Below are 15823 nucleotides of genomic sequence, written 5' to 3'. Positions count from 1 at the left end.
ACCAAACATTCTCTCGTCCATATGCTCAGAAGACCCAAAAAAAAAAAAATAAGTATCGTCCACGTGTTTGTGTAACAACCTTTCACCAGCTGCCTACACACCCATACACTTGTCCACTCTCCCTTAGCTCAAATAATGGGCTCTAGGAAGAGCCTTGTTAATTTATTTTTTTTTTTTTTAAAAAAAAAAAAACTGTTTTAATGTGACATAAATACTAAAATAACTTGAAATATTTTATGTTTTAAGTTGTTTGTTAATTTTTATTGTAAAAATAAAAAACAATAATGAAAAAAAATAATAGTTAAACAATCAAAGCCGTTTACAATAATATATCTCAACGCCACGCCGTTTAAAAATCATTTAGCCTTGAATGGTTTGCCACATGTACGGCCAGAATCGCGTGTCCCATCACGATCGTATGACTCATGAATCTAAGTTGGTGGCTTTTTTGTATCTCCAACTGGGTTTTACTTGTTTTATGCACAATAATCTTCGTCTGGGTCAACTCGACCAAATTCAGGAGGAGAGACCTGGTGGCTGGTGGCTGGTGGGGCTTTTTTTTTTTCTTTTTTTTTTTGGTATTGGTTTTATAATTTTATTTTCATTATAAAATGTCAGCTATAGCCTATACGTCTTGTAGTTTTATTTCAGTTTAAGATGTTTTAGGTTCTTTTTTTTTTTTTTTCTTCATATTTTCTATAATATTTTTAATTGTTCTGATAAACTAATTTTCACTAATGACTTCTGGTGTACCTATAGCCATTAGATCCCCTGATAGGTTACGTGTTGGCCCAATAGGCCCCTCGAAGCCCAAATATTACAGTAAAATTTTATAATTTTTATATGCAACTTATTTACAAGCTGACCAATTGAATTGGGAGGTTAATGGTGTACCCAGCCCCGACCCGCAATCATTTTCCTATACCTAGTTTTGGCCAATGTATTTTCCTTTTCACCTATCAATTCTCACTTAATCATTGAATGCATGTGGTTCTGCCGAACCACCGGTAAATCTCTCTCTTACTTTTTTCCCTGTCTGCATACTTCTTCCGTGCTTGACGTAGAGTATCAACAACTTTTTTTTCTTTTTTTCTTTTTTTTTTTTCTTTTTTTTCAAATACCACTTTCATTCATCAACAGCAGGTTATGAGCAATAAAATATAGGGGTAGATTACTCCAACGAAAAACCCAAATCGGATACAGTCGTGCCTATCATAAGGAAGAGGGAATGCGTGTATTTTCAATTCCAGGAGAACTAAAAATGTCTCGGCCACATCAACCTTTGACAAAGCCAATGATTTGTCTAAATAAGTTGGACTAAAGACCAAACCAGTAAAAAACAGGGGCATGATCCGTGTAAAGGCCTTCAACCCTGTCCAAAACAACCCTAATGAAAGGATTGGGCGGGCATTGATTCAACAACTTTACTTACGCAATTAAATTATTATTATGTGACTAATTGTAGTAGAAAGTAGTTGATTATAAGAGTATTTCTAGTAGTATCATTAAAATAGATTTTTAGCTATTTTGATGATTCAATTTAATGAAAACACTAAAAAAATACTCTCAGTAGCTTCACTACTTTAACCAAAAAGTTTTTGTGAGTGAAAATACTCACCAATTTTGATGAGTAATATTCACTCATCAACTCTCTCACTAATTTTGTTTCTCATTTCTCTCTCACATGATCAACACATTTTTTTTCATTTTTTCTCCCATTTTATTCTCTCATCTCCTATCTCTCGCACACGGTGATGTATTTATTTAATGGATATGAAGGTTTCTTTATCTCTGGCATAAACTTTGTGGTTCTTTCATTTATCTTTTCTTTCTTTCTTTAATTTGGTTGAGAAGCAAATGAAAACTTTTAAATTACTTATCAATGATCTAATCTCAAGATGAATGTGCATAGTAGCTTGTTGTTTAAAAATATTAAATAGAGAAATAACTTACTAGAATAGAGAAAATTAATTTTTAATTACTTTGATAAGTAAAATTTGATAAGGCTACTAAAAATGCTATAACAATTAGATAACATTTCTAGAACTATGTCGACCAGAAATACAGTAATAGTTAGTATTATTTGCCCATTATTTTTATTTTTCTTTTAGGTCATTATTTTTATTTGATTAAAAATGTAATTAACATATAATTTTATTGGAAGAAGGACCAATTTGATAATAGAAAGTGTTGAGCCAGAGGACGCTAGAAAAGGAGAAGAGGGCGGAACGTGTGGGTCTTCCCCTTCTGGTGTTCCACTTGCCTGCGTTCGTGTTAATTATCATTATTAATTCAAGCAAATCACTTATCTTAAAGCTTAATAAATAAATTAACCAAAAAAGAAAGAAAGAAATTATTATATTAATACTTTTACGATCAGACAATATATAAAAAAATTTAATTTTAATTAAAATAAGTAAATATGAGAGTCAAAAAGTTATAATCACGATATTTACACCCATACCGCCATACGTTCATATTAAATCAGTGACGACTGACGAGAACGGAGACAAGGAAGGTGAGAGCCACGTGAGATCATGTCATTGTCCTTGCAAACGAGAGCCGAAAATATCTCAGCCTCTATCACTGTGCTTCTTAGAAATTCGATCCCTATCAGTCTACCAGAGGTCGCTTTCGGTTTATTAGAGTCATCGCCACGTGGCAATTCAAGCTCACACTAAGAAAATCTCGAAATTGTAAAGGGTAATAAATTTTTTAACATCAACACTACACCAAAATTTACTCAAAAAATAAATAAAAAAACTATACACAAAACCACATAAAGTTTAAAACTTATACATATAAGTCTCGTATATATAAATTTTATATACATGAGTCTTACATAATATATCTTAATTTAAAATTGATGTAAAGTAATGTGATGTAAAAATAATACATTATAATTGTAAATACGACAGATCATTCACAGACGCTCTGTATCATTGTGACATTGTCCCACTTGTTGGATTTTTACCACATGCGTGCAATGATAGCATATGTTGTTTATTATTACTATTGTATATGAATCATGCATACACTATATAAATATTTTAAAATTTTGATAAAAAAAACATATGTATAAATATATATAATAAGCTTGAGATATAATCAATTAATGACGTATATATTTTTTTTCCTTATTTATACATAAGAATTCGAGTGATTAATTGGTCACATGTGCTATCATTGGATAGCCCTCATGGTGGGGTGTATAAAATTAATTTGAATGTGGCAATTGAAAAGTTTAGAAAAATGATAGGAGTGAGTGTAATTGCTAGAGACAGTGAGGGTGAGGTATTGGCAACGATGCATAACTCCCAAGCATATATCATTGATTTATTGATCCGAAAACGGTAAAGGCTTATGCAGCATGGAAGGAGGAGCTTTATGGTAGAGACCTAGATCTCTACAATCCTGGAAGGCGATGCTATACAAGCAATACAAGCATTTCAAAAAGAAGACCAATTATGACAGATGTATGGTAATTTGATTGAGGACTCAAAGATCGTTTTGTACAATCTCCGATCATAGTTTTTGACGCATACGAAAAGTGAAGCAAATATATATGGTGGCACATCATTTGACGATGGTGATGCTCCATGATATTGTATTATTTGATTTATATGAATGAAAGCAGGGTAGATTTGTCACGATTTAAGCCTAATTAGATTAATAAAATTACCACCGACCCCCTTAGAATACAAAGCCTAGCAAGAGGACCCCCTTAATTAACCGAACTTTTGAAGCATCATGATTATCGTTGGGATTTTGAATTTCAATTTCAGGGGCAAATGTATAGACCAAATTTGTTGAAGTGAATGAGAATCTAAGCTTTAGAAACTACGGAAATACCGAAATAGTACGCTAATCTTTGTTAACTATTGCCACCCCATTGGAATATATTGGATTAAGGCGTTGAAGCTCGATTTTCTAAACCAAATCTAAAATCTTGTTTCATATTGCACGTGGCCAGAAATTCACCTGAGAAATGCGCTTAACAACTAGTCTCCATGTTGATCTTTTCAAGAGAAGAACGTCAAGGATTTTTAAATAATTAAAAAAGATTTTATGTAAATTAATAAAGCAATTAATTATTAGTAAAATGATTAATGATCTGTTTGTTTCGGCGTAAAATGATTTTTGGAAAACGATTTCAGCATTTTCTGATGTTTGATAAGGGCGAAAATAATGGTCAACGAAAATCATTTGCGGTTTGATCGTAAAAGCTTCTTTAATTTTCGGAAAACGATTTACGATTTTTAAAACCGTAAATCGTTTTACGAAATGAAACTCTTCGTCCTTACACACATGTTTGATATCCGATCGTCAGAATTTAACAATTATCGGGCGTCGGAGTTCGACAACATCCGGTCGCCGGAATCTCGCTGGAACTCTGCCGGTGTCGGAATCAATCACCGAAATTCTGTCGGCGCCGGAATCCGGCCACCGGATGACCAAATTCTGGCCTGAATTTACCGGTTTCCGGCCATTGATCCGACCGAATCCGGCGACGGCAATCGGACGTTGCTGGATTCCGGCAACATTTGCCAAACTCTGATTTTTGCATTTCGAAATTTTTTTCGTGCAAACCAAACACCGAAAAATATTTTCAAGAAAATCTTTTTTTTTGAAAATAATTTCGTCGAAATCATTTTACGACGGAAATCATTTTACGTCGAAATAAACGGAGCATAAAGAGAAAATTTAATTTATTCACCATAAATTCTTAATCATTCCACTAATTGTAAAAACTAATTAAAACATTTTTTAATTAAAATAACCTCTAAATTAACAGCTTTTGTGGAAGGAAATAGAAGTTACGTGCATAAAACTTGTGCACATGATTTCCCATGAGCAATCTGTGCATCAAAAAGCTGTGAAAATAACATTATTATTATTATTATTATTATTATTTTATATAATAACAAATAGTAGAAAGGAGTTTCGCTGATGCCATAGAAGTCCATAGCAACCGTAGTCTGTGGAATCAGCGTGTCACAGAGAGAGAGAGAGAGAGCCACACAGACTACATAATGAAATGGTAAAACCGGGGGATTGCAACTTTGCGGGGTTTTCTCGTGACTTTTTACAAGCCAATAAAGCTGATATCAGTACCTTAATCATCGTCACCATCATCGTCGTCCTCGTCGTTGTCAGTCAGTAAGGCACCTAACGCTTCTTAGCTTGCCAAAAGGCACTCACTCACTGATCACATTTTTTCAATCGCCCATTCTGTGATCCGAGTGACTTTAGACCAGGTCTATCTCAAAGTTCCGATCTTTCTGGCTTCTTGGTGCTTCTGATTCCTCGTTTTCCGACTGTTTTGTGATCCGGGCATTGCTCGTAGGATTCCTGGTTACTTTGTGAAAGTGGCCTTGCTTTTCCCTTACACAGTATAGATTCCTCATTCCTCGTTTTTCCTTTTCTAGGCACTTGTCCTGAATAAAAATCTCTGAAAAAAGTCATCTTTTAGTTCGATTTCTTGGTGGGGACGGGGTCATGGATTCTTGCTCTGCGACACTCACGGGCAATGCTCATCCAGTCAAATTTGGCAGAGAAGGAATTAGGAATATGGGTTCGGGGATGTGGGGTGAGAGTATGAGGGGATGCCTAAAGAGCAGGGACTTGAGAACCCAATTCTTGAAGAATTCGAAGAGTGAAAGCAGCCGGGTTACGAAGTTTAAGCCCGGTGTTGCCTACTCTGTGCTCACAGATATCAACAAAGAGGCGCTGGTAAGTGAATCCCATATAATTTTACCCAAATCAAATTTTGAGCAATGGGATTTGGTTGTAGACTCTCTAACTGTTGTGTTTAAAATTTGGCTGTAGACATTTCAGGCACCACTTTTTGCGAGTCCAAAAGCAGACCCCAAAAATGTAGCTTCCATTATATTGGGTGGAGGTGCTGGAACTCGCCTATTTCCTCTTACCAGCAGAAGAGCGAAGCCTGCGGTAAGATATCACTTCTAAGCACTTTGAGCTTTGTGATCTTAAAGTTATGAATTTGCATTGGAAATTAGGTTGCTATGAATTGATTATGCGGTTTTGGTAATTTGGTTTCTGAGTGCTGATTATGATGTTGAATGTAATTTGAGGATTGAAATTTATGATACGTTGGTACGATCTGCAGGTTCCAATTGGAGGGTGTTACAGGCTGATCGATATCCCAATGAGTAATTGCATCAACAGTGGCATAAAGAAGATATTCATATTGACGCAGTTTAACTCATTTTCCCTCAACCGTCACCTTGCTCGCACATATAATCTTGGGAATGGTGTTAATTTTGGAGATGGGTTTGTGGAGGTAAGATGATAAAGGCAAATAAAGAGCTTCAGAGCTTTCATGTTCTATAATAATTATAGTGAGACTTCTTGATGAACTAAGGCTAATAAAATGGCAAACAGGTTTTAGCTGCCACTCAAACACCGGGAGAAGCAGGGAAGAAATGGTTCCAGGGAACAGCAGATGCTGTGAGGCAATTTATATGGGTCTTTGAGGTGGGTGATTGTGATTTTGCATTTATGCTGAATATTATAGCCTCATAACAAATATAATGAGCTTTTGTTTGATTCATGCAGGATGCCAAGAACAAGAGTATTGAGCATATATTGATACTGTCAGGTGATCATCTCTACAGAATGGACTATATGGATTTTTTGCAGGTAATAACTACTTTCTAGTGGAATGTTTCATCCAGTACTGGGTTACATTTTTTGAAAATCCTGCTTATTGATGTAAATGTTTTTGCAGAAGCATATTGACACAAATGCTGATATTACAGTTTCGTGTGTGCCCATGGATGAGAGGTATGTCTGGTGTACTATATCTGTCACAATTTCAGCTACACATACACACACAGAGTACATTATTTCTTAAGCCAATGATAGATTTATAAGAATAAAAACAGCTAATGGTTGTAGCTGTCATTATGTAATTCACTGAGTGTGATATGGATCCCAGCCAGAAAGAAGAAAATGACATATGAGTCATACAAAAATACTCTTAAGTGTGCTTATGCATATGTCTCTGTATATTTATCTATATTGGCCGGAAGATCTTAATAATTCAATTCCTGATTTCTCGATATGCATCCTTTAAGATATGTATTGTACTGCAGCCGTGCTTCAGATTATGGATTGATGAAAATTGACAACACAGGACGTATTATTCAATTCTCCGAGAAGCCAAAGGGGCCTGACCTGAAAGCAATGGTTGGCAAATTTACCTCATTTTGTTGTTTGACCTTATTTCAGTTTTCTTTCTACATTGTTTCTTTTCTTGGAATCAGTTTATCAAAGGTGTTTATGCCAATTGTTGTTCCAGCTGATATGCCACATATTCTCTCTGATATTGGTTATTTTTCCTCACATATGTACTGCAGGAAGTTGACACAACTGTTCTAGGGCTTTCTGAGCAAGATGCTAGGAAAAATCCTTACATTGCATCAATGGGTGTTTATGTATTTAGAACTGATGTCCTACTAAAGCTATTGAGATGGAGCTACCCTTCATGCAATGACTTCGGTTCTGAAATTATTCCTTCGGCTGTGAGGGAGCACAACGTACAAGTAAGATAGAACTACCTATATGAACTTTTGTATTTTTGTTATTATTTATTGTTTGATTCTTCTATACTAAGTTTTATGAATCATGTAAGCAAGATTTTTGTATGGTAGTTGAATTCCTGAGTTTCTTAGTGCATTTTTGTTGTCAGGCATACTTATTCAACGATTACTGGGAGGACATTGGAACTATAAAGTCCTTTTTCGATTCCAACTTGGCACTGACAGAACAGGTTGGTATAACTGTCACCCAAGTGACATCTATTAATTGGCTAGTATTCATAACCACCCTAAAGCAACTGATATTGTAAATAATTACCGTCTGGCAACTTGGAGCGATCTGGAGAGTATCCTGTACAAACTACAGTAAGCCAGAGGTGACTATAAATGTGGGCAAGAACTTTGGAGATAATTCATTAAAATTTTAAGAATAAATCTGTAGGGGAAAAACATCATGAGAAAATTATGCATATTAAACTGTAATCAGAAATTTGGAGTTTGGAAATTGTTTCTTCCTTGCTAATGAGAAAAAAATAACTCTTTGAACTGATCATATGGTGCTTTTCTTGCAGCCTCCAAAGTTTGACTTCAATGATCCAAAGACACCTTTCTACACATCACCTAGATTCTTGCCGCCTACTAAAGTTGAAAAGTGCAGGGTATGGTCATAAGCTTATATCAGTGTGAGATTGTGTCTGCTTCTTGTGTCTCATTGCTCAACTGGTTCTTGCAGATTTTGGATGCAATTGTTTCTCATGGTTGCTTCTTGCGGGAATGTAGCGTTGAACACTCTATAGTGGGTGTGCGCTCTCGTTTAGAGTATGGTGTAGAACTTAAGGTGAGCTAACATATTTCTTAGACTACTTAAACATTTTTTGCCAAATCTTTTTGCTTTCTACCAAAAAGAAAATGCATTTACAAATAACTCAAACACAAAGCATTCAAAAAATACTCAAAACTACGTTCACCTTTATGTCGAATCAAAACACTTTTTAACAAAAAAACAAAAAGCACCATCTAGAAAGTTTTGCAAAACAAACTCACTTGAACATCCCTAAATTATTTTGGTTTGTGATTCAGTAATTCTACCGTGTAACTGCATATTGCTAACTATAAATAAATAAATTTCATTTTTTAATAAAAACTTGCCTCCTAAGATTTAGGTATTACCTGCTTTCTGCTCTGTGAGAGTGTGGAGGAGTATCCCTAATTGCGACGGAGACCTCAAGCTTTGAGAGAGAAATAGTAGTTACCCCATTCCACTGGTTGAGTTTTATGATTTCTCCAGATTTGCTTCAATATGAGTGAATAAATCATGTGTGTGCCTGTTTAATGCTGTTTGATTTTTGGTCGGTAAATAATGGTGCAAGCTAGGAGCTAGACTGTTTTTCTCTTCATTTTCAGAGTGAACACTGATTATATCTGGTTATGGAATTTGCTTTCCAGGATACTATGATGATGGGTGCTGACTACTACCAAACAGAATCTGAAATTGCGTCTCTGGTAGCAGAGGGAAAGGTTCCGATTGGTGTTGGACAAAATACCAAAATCAGGTGAGATTTAATGGGGTGACAATCCTCTCTCTCTCTCTTGACTAATCTTCATTATCCTAAAACTCATGTTGATTGAAATCCCCACCGTTTAATCCTTTATCGTAGAAGTTTAGGAAAAAACAATCTAATTTCTAATGTCAACTTTCTTGAAGGAATTGCATCATTGATAAGAATGCCAAGATAGGAAGAAATGTGGTCATTGCAAATGGTGATGTAAGTGTATCTTCCTGTGCTCTTTTAAGTTATAGATTGCACTTAAAACTTCAAGCTATCCAAATTATTGGAGAATGGTGTTTAACTGGTCATTTGACACTCTGCTGAAGGATATATTGTTTTTGACTTCTTAGGACATTCAAGAAGGGGATAGGCCAGAAGAAGGGTTTTTCATTCGGTCAGGGATCACTGTCATACTGAAGAATGCAACCATTAAAGATGGAATGGTCATTTAAATCTGGTGTAATGAACACTAGCAGTAGCGGTCCCATATATGTAGATTACAAGCCTCTTAGTACGGAAGGCCTCTCAGTTCCTGAATAAAATCACTGCTGTTAGCTTATTTATTTGTTCTGGCTGTTAAAGCTATATATATGTATTAGACACTTGGCTTAATATATAGGGCTATGAATCTCAAAATTTTGTTCAATCCTACCTCAGTCTTGGGTGGACAAAAATCATATTAAGGTCTAACCATTGATCCAAAAGTTCTAGGACAGTTTGATACCGATTTAGTTACACCTTTTAACCTTTGAGATTATAACATTTCACTATGTTTTCGAATTTATTGTCCACAGCGACTCCCTTTATCGACATTGATCCGATAGTAACATTTTCTTTTTTGGTGACTTCATTCACTTTTTAATTGATATTCAATAATTTAACTTTATCCTTATACATAATATAAAGACATTATAATTCAGCTTATAGGTAGCTCATTCCGTGAACTCGTGATGTGGTGCCTTTTTTTATACCAATGTTAGGTACCTAATTGTAGGGGTGGCTGTGGGTGGCAATATGTGTTATCGTGTCTAGTTCGAGTCGTGTCAATAAATGAATATCAAACTACATAAGTCAACTATAACCCAATTCATTTAATTAAACGAGTCGGATCCCGTAATCATAACTCGCTAATTATGTCTTAGGTCCATGTCAGATTAACAGGTTGTGTAAAAAATTATAGGTATGCCAAAAGTTTCAGACCTTATGGAGCATGAAAAGTTAAGTCCTTAAACCGACCTCGTAGTGCTAGATCAATCTAGTGCTCATATATCTTAAATTGGGCCTCACCATGATCATAACAAATAATTTCTAAGAAATAATCCATGTATTTTGATTTTTTCAAACTATAATAAGTGCCCTTATTCCATATAATTTTATAATTTGTTACAAATCTCACACTTAAGAGTGGGTATAGACCTCTTCTTTGAAAGGGAGGAGATGTAAAATTAAGGAACAAAGTAATGGTAAGATAATTTGGGGGTTAAGAATTATATATTGCTGAACACATAAATTTATAATCTTGCTAATCTTTAACTATATATAATATTGTTGGGACTCTTTCTCAATTTCCATGATTTTTGTCCGTGTCTCCACGTCTGATACCTCTGGCCCTCTTCCACCTCTCAATGTTTCTCAGCCTGACATACATCTTTCGAATCCGAACAAGCTTTTGAGACTCTTGAGTAATCAAACTAGCCGTTGAGGAGTTCTCACTGAGGATAACTTCATACCCATCTCGGAAATTGTCCATTCCTTCGGCTAGGAGTTGCCAGAACAAGCCACCGACGGCGGCACCTCCGCCACTAGCGGATGAATAGATTTTTGAGTAAACTGTGTTGAATAGCCGGTCCCTTTCATCAATACCAGAACTCTTCGTAGATTTTCCAAACTCAGCAAAGAGAACTGGCTTGCGAAGGACATTCTGCGCATCTTGTATATGATCGTTGAGCCAACTGTTCAAAAATGAAAGTTGGGTTTCTTCACTGGAGCCGGTTATCCTGCTCATCAAAGAACATGTAGATATATATATATATTTCAGGAAATGGGTTTTAGTTAATTGTGAGTTTTAAGCAGAAAGCTTCTTCTTTTAACCCTACCATTGATCGGGATATGAGTGAACTGTAGCAAAGTCGATGTCCGGGATTTGATTGTTTGTAATGAAATCTGATCCTTCTTGATATCCGTTAGGATTCGATGACCGCTTTGATTCTCCATAAAACCCTTCCAGACCAGCTTCAAGCAAGTGATTTCCATCAATGGATTTCAGGTAAGATGCCATTTCAGTAATCCAGGCCTGTCAGAGAGAAAAAAAAAAAAGAAACACTATAATATAAATTAAATGATTAAATTAATTATCTAATATAAATAACATTTTTTATCGCACAATAAAGACTTGGTATTCACGATTAACCCTTGGATCAGTCCTCGTTAAAAAAAAAAAAAAAAAAATTCAAGATTTTGGGATTGTCACGTCATCGATCATTGTGGGGGTAGTTGTAAGATAAAAATATAGTTTCTAGCATTTCTCTTATAATTAATGAATGAGTAATGATAGAAATCACATTTTTATTTCTTATAACTATCCCACCAAGGGCGGAGCCAGCATTTAGGATTTGGGGGGCAAAATTGAACAAAAAAAATTGGGGGAGGACAAAACTAAAAAAAATAAAATTTAAGGATAAAATTTTAATTTTAATTTTTTTTGGCCCCCTAAACCCCAAGCTAACTCCGCCCTTATATCCTACAATGCTAACATAAAAGTCCTAACCAACCCTTGGACCATTTATTGTTGAAGGAAAAAAAAATCAAGGGTTGGTTAGAATGGTCACATTACAATTGTAGGTAAAAATATGAGTTTTAACATTTATCTTAATAAAATGATTAAGAAAAAAAATAAAATCAATTTAATTAGTTAGTGGATAATGTATCAACCATATACTTTTAATCATTTTATTAATTACAGACAGTCACATCAATTTGTAAAGAGATAGTAGTACCTCTAACATTATGCTTTGTTAAATTGTAATGAATTCTAGTTTTATTTTCTCATGCATCAAGGCATGAGTGAAAGTGTGAAACTAATGCTTGTAAATTCATGCTTATGTATAGATGATGTTTTAAATTACGGGCACTTTTCTTCTTATTCAGAAAGAGGGTTTTGAGAATCCCTAATTTTTAGGGATTAAAAAAAAAAAAAGATCCCATGCTTGCATGCTCATATGTTAATTTCACATTTTATTTATTATTTTTCTGAATTTTGCATAATCAACCTAATCCCAAACCTAGGTAATAGGTTAGTTTATTTCCCCACCTCTTACGTAGCCAGAGAAAATAAAATCCTTTTTAATTTCCAGTTGGGAAGCAGTTAGATGCTAAGTGTACGATTAAGGACCACTAAACACAGTGAGTTTAACACGCCCACCAACTCCACATAACTTTCTCTTTCAAAAAAATTAACGATTTTAAATGCAGTTAAGCATTAATATTCTCTTGTTTTTATTTTTTTTTATTGGCGTGGCATTGTCCATCCACATTTAAATTAATTAATTTTAATTAAAAAAAATTAATAATAAATTGATAATATCACCTTAAAAAAAAAAGAATGACAAGAAAATATAAAACAACCCTTCATTGCCTACTGCACAAAAAAGATAGATTTTTTTTTTTTTTTTAATGTTTTTAAATTGCTACTTTCTTCGAAGGCACTCCAAATCAGATTACTTATAGTGATTTTATTCAAAAACAGATTACTTTTAGTGATTTTATTCAATGCGCTTTTGTATTATTCTGAAAGAGAAATAATATTTTACCACAAAGACACAACTATTTACTTTTTTCTTTTTCTTTTTCTTTTTTTTAATTAAAAAACACAAAATCAGACCCAAACCTATTTATATGATTTTGTATTCTTTTGTTTAATAAAAAAAAAAATTAATAATTATATCATGGAGTAGTAACCTATCATATCTTACTGCTTACTGTGAAATGCTACTTTCGTTAATGTAAAAAGGTATTCAAGGAAAACCAGTTTTGAAAATAGAAGGATATTATAATTTATAACACATAAATTATGTGCATAAATTGAAAAATAAAATATAAGACAATAAATTTTGCTGACCTGAATGGTCTTTCCTGATGGATCCGAATTGCATCTTGGCTCGTTCATAAGCTCCCAGGCCATTATGGTTGGGTCATCTTTGTAAGCAATTCCACTCAGGCTGTTGCGTCTTGTAAGAACGGTCTATATATTTCACAAGACGAGATCGAGAATACTATTAATTAATTAAATAAATAAAAACCCTCCGAATACTCCCAACTTTTATTATAATTTTCGTAAATTAACGTGACCGTTTATAATCAATAAAATGATTAATATTACATAGTCAACAAAAGTCAAATTTATTTACTAATTATTTCATCAAATATGAACCGGCCGCACAGGGGTGTAACCAAAATTTGATATTTTAAAATTTTTAGAGATTTTTAAAATTTTTGAGGAGAATTTTGTCCCAAAGCTCATAGGGGTAATTCCGCCTTGCAGCCACATTAATTCAAATTAAAATAAAAAAAAATTGTAATAAAAATTATAGTACTCCGCGACGATGACAACCAATATTATCCTTATAATTTATTTGATCAGGAAAGATGATAATATTTATTTTTTACAACCAAAAAAGTGTGAAGCCCTCCTTCCCAAAATAAAATAAAACAAAAACCACGAATTTAAAAGGGAACAATTTTCCTAAGGAGGGAAGGGATCGATATCAAAGCGACCTTTATTTATTTATTTATTATTATTTATTTTTTCTTATAGTCTGACGGTGTTAAAGCTAGCGCATCTACCATTTGCCAAACTAATAACAAATTAATGCAAAGTATTTAGTGCCAAACAAAAAGTAGAGTAAAATTGGATGGTTCAACTATATATATATATATATATATATATATATATATATGGCGACCCAACCACCCCGTCACTTTTTGTTTCCCGAGAAAAGTGAAAATGAAAATGAGAAAAAATAAACGGACCTTGATATGATTCTTGAAGAACCCCTTCACTAAAGAATTGGTGAAGAAATCATCCTCAGATGTTATAGACTGGCCCTGACTTCTTGCCCACTCCACGTACTGTTTCTTTCCTCCATAATTCTCATAGTTATCCACCAAACTCAACACTAGCTTAATCCCATGTTTTCCTGCTTCAGATATTGCAAAATCCAGCCCCTATATATATATATATGAAAAACCAAAACAAGAACAAATTTTTTATTTTATTATCATTATTTAATGAAAAAGGAAACAGAAAACTTGCTCACAAACCAAAAGATCGACATGGAAAAAAAGAAAGGAAACCTGGAAGGTTTGCTCGTTGTAGGAGCCAGGAGAGGACTGGAGAGGCCTATATCCGCCATCACTGAAAGCCCAGGTTCTTCCTATGGTTAGGCCACGCTTTGAGGCTTCTTGGAAGGCAGATGAGACTTTGTATCTCTCAGATGGGTCAGTGGCCGTGTACATTAGCCAGTAGGCGTTGAACCCATTTGCATAGAAGGGACTCCCATTCAACATAAGCTGCACCCCTCTGGTTTTCACAAACCCATCGTCTGCTTCAACATGTAGGAAACGGAAAATCCCATGCTTTTGCATCAAAATAAGAACAAACAGAGCTATACCCAATTGCTTCATCCTCCTCTTTCTCCCTTCCTCTCTCCCCCTCTCTAAATAAACCCAATAAATAAAGATTTTGTGCTTCTATACATGGCAGCCTATATATAGATAACAGATGGGATTTGCTAAAAACAAAACTGTTCGTACTTGCTTTTTCTCTTCCTTTTCCTTTTCTTCTAGTATTTCCATTTGCTTCCATTAATTTTCTTACGTTTATTTACCCAAAATATCCTTGCCGTGTTTAATCATCTCGACAAAGAGTAGGGGTACCTTTGTCTAGTTGATGGGGCTGGGCATTGTCAGTAATAACTCTTAGGCCACCTGTCATCACTTTTACTTTTTTTTTTTTTTTAACTGAGGTAAGAAACTTTTGAAATTTCTTTTCTAAAACTAAGAAATTTTATTTTGACATATTTTACCGTGTATATAGTATTACTTTATTTCAAAATTTCAAAAAATATTAAAAAAAGAAATAAGAACAACATTAAAACGGAGTCGTTTAAGGTAGTTTTCCATGACTGGAAAGAAGTTGGTTTGTGGGATCATGAGGAAGATGCACATACACATACACTAGTGCTTTCCAGAACAATAACATGACCTTGCACGTGTCATATAGATAGGCACGGCAAACTTAGGCCCTTTTTATCTGGTGAGTGAAAGGAACTCCCACACGTGAGAATGCCAAAACTATCGCTAATATGTAAAAACGCGTATAAAAAGACCCTCCAAACTTTAGCGCACATCACGGCGACAAATTGAGATATGAATTCAACCAACACTTGATCTTCTACGCCACTTTGTAATTTAAAAAGTGTGGGAGTAGTTTCCTTTCTATTACCATTTGGAATTGAGATTTTCTGTTTAAGCTGTTCAATTTTTTTTAGAAATTCAGCCAATTTAAGAGACTCAAGAGAGGGGGCTACGAGTCTGTCGCAACCTAAGATGCTGGATCTGCCTGCCCGAAATAGGTGAATCCCACAGCTTTCTTCTTTTAAGCTGACCAAATTTTACCTCATCTGAATTAGAATATTAATTAATGCTTCGTTT

At 34.4% G+C, this 15823-nt stretch overlaps 2 protein-coding genes across 2 annotated transcripts; one reads left to right on the top strand and one right to left on the bottom strand.

Moving 5' to 3' along the window:
- The first annotated feature begins 4994 nt into the window (after positions 1 to 4994).
- Positions 4995 to 9758, top strand: LOC133871356 (glucose-1-phosphate adenylyltransferase large subunit, chloroplastic/amyloplastic-like). Its single transcript, XM_062308797.1, has 14 exons — positions 4995 to 5733; positions 5830 to 5952; positions 6131 to 6304; positions 6406 to 6498; positions 6580 to 6663; positions 6752 to 6807; positions 7119 to 7212; positions 7383 to 7568; positions 7715 to 7795; positions 8135 to 8221; positions 8296 to 8400; positions 9009 to 9115; positions 9268 to 9328; positions 9463 to 9758. The coding sequence occupies exons 1-14, from the start codon at positions 5500 to 5502 to the stop codon at positions 9562 to 9564; spliced, it is 1587 nt and encodes a 528-aa protein (XP_062164781.1). The 5' UTR covers positions 4995 to 5499; the 3' UTR covers positions 9565 to 9758.
- A 659-nt stretch (positions 9759 to 10417) lies between these two features.
- On the bottom strand, positions 10418 to 15021 carry LOC133871992 (mannan endo-1,4-beta-mannosidase 7-like). The gene is made up of 5 exons (XM_062309485.1): positions 14465 to 15021; positions 14141 to 14335; positions 13230 to 13352; positions 11209 to 11405; positions 10418 to 11109 (listed from the first exon to the last, which is right to left on the bottom strand). Exons 1-5 carry the CDS (start codon positions 14792 to 14794, stop codon positions 10674 to 10676), a joined length of 1281 nt encoding a protein of 426 aa, XP_062165469.1. The 5' UTR covers positions 14795 to 15021; the 3' UTR covers positions 10418 to 10673.
- Positions 15022 to 15823: the final 802 nt, after the last annotated feature.

This window comes from Alnus glutinosa, chromosome 6, assembly GCF_958979055.1.
Source record: "Alnus glutinosa chromosome 6, dhAlnGlut1.1, whole genome shotgun sequence".
Classification (NCBI taxonomy): Eukaryota; Viridiplantae; Streptophyta; class Magnoliopsida; order Fagales; family Betulaceae; genus Alnus; species Alnus glutinosa.
Note: the sequence above shows the minus strand (reverse complement) of the source record. Positions and strands in the feature narration are given on the sequence as shown.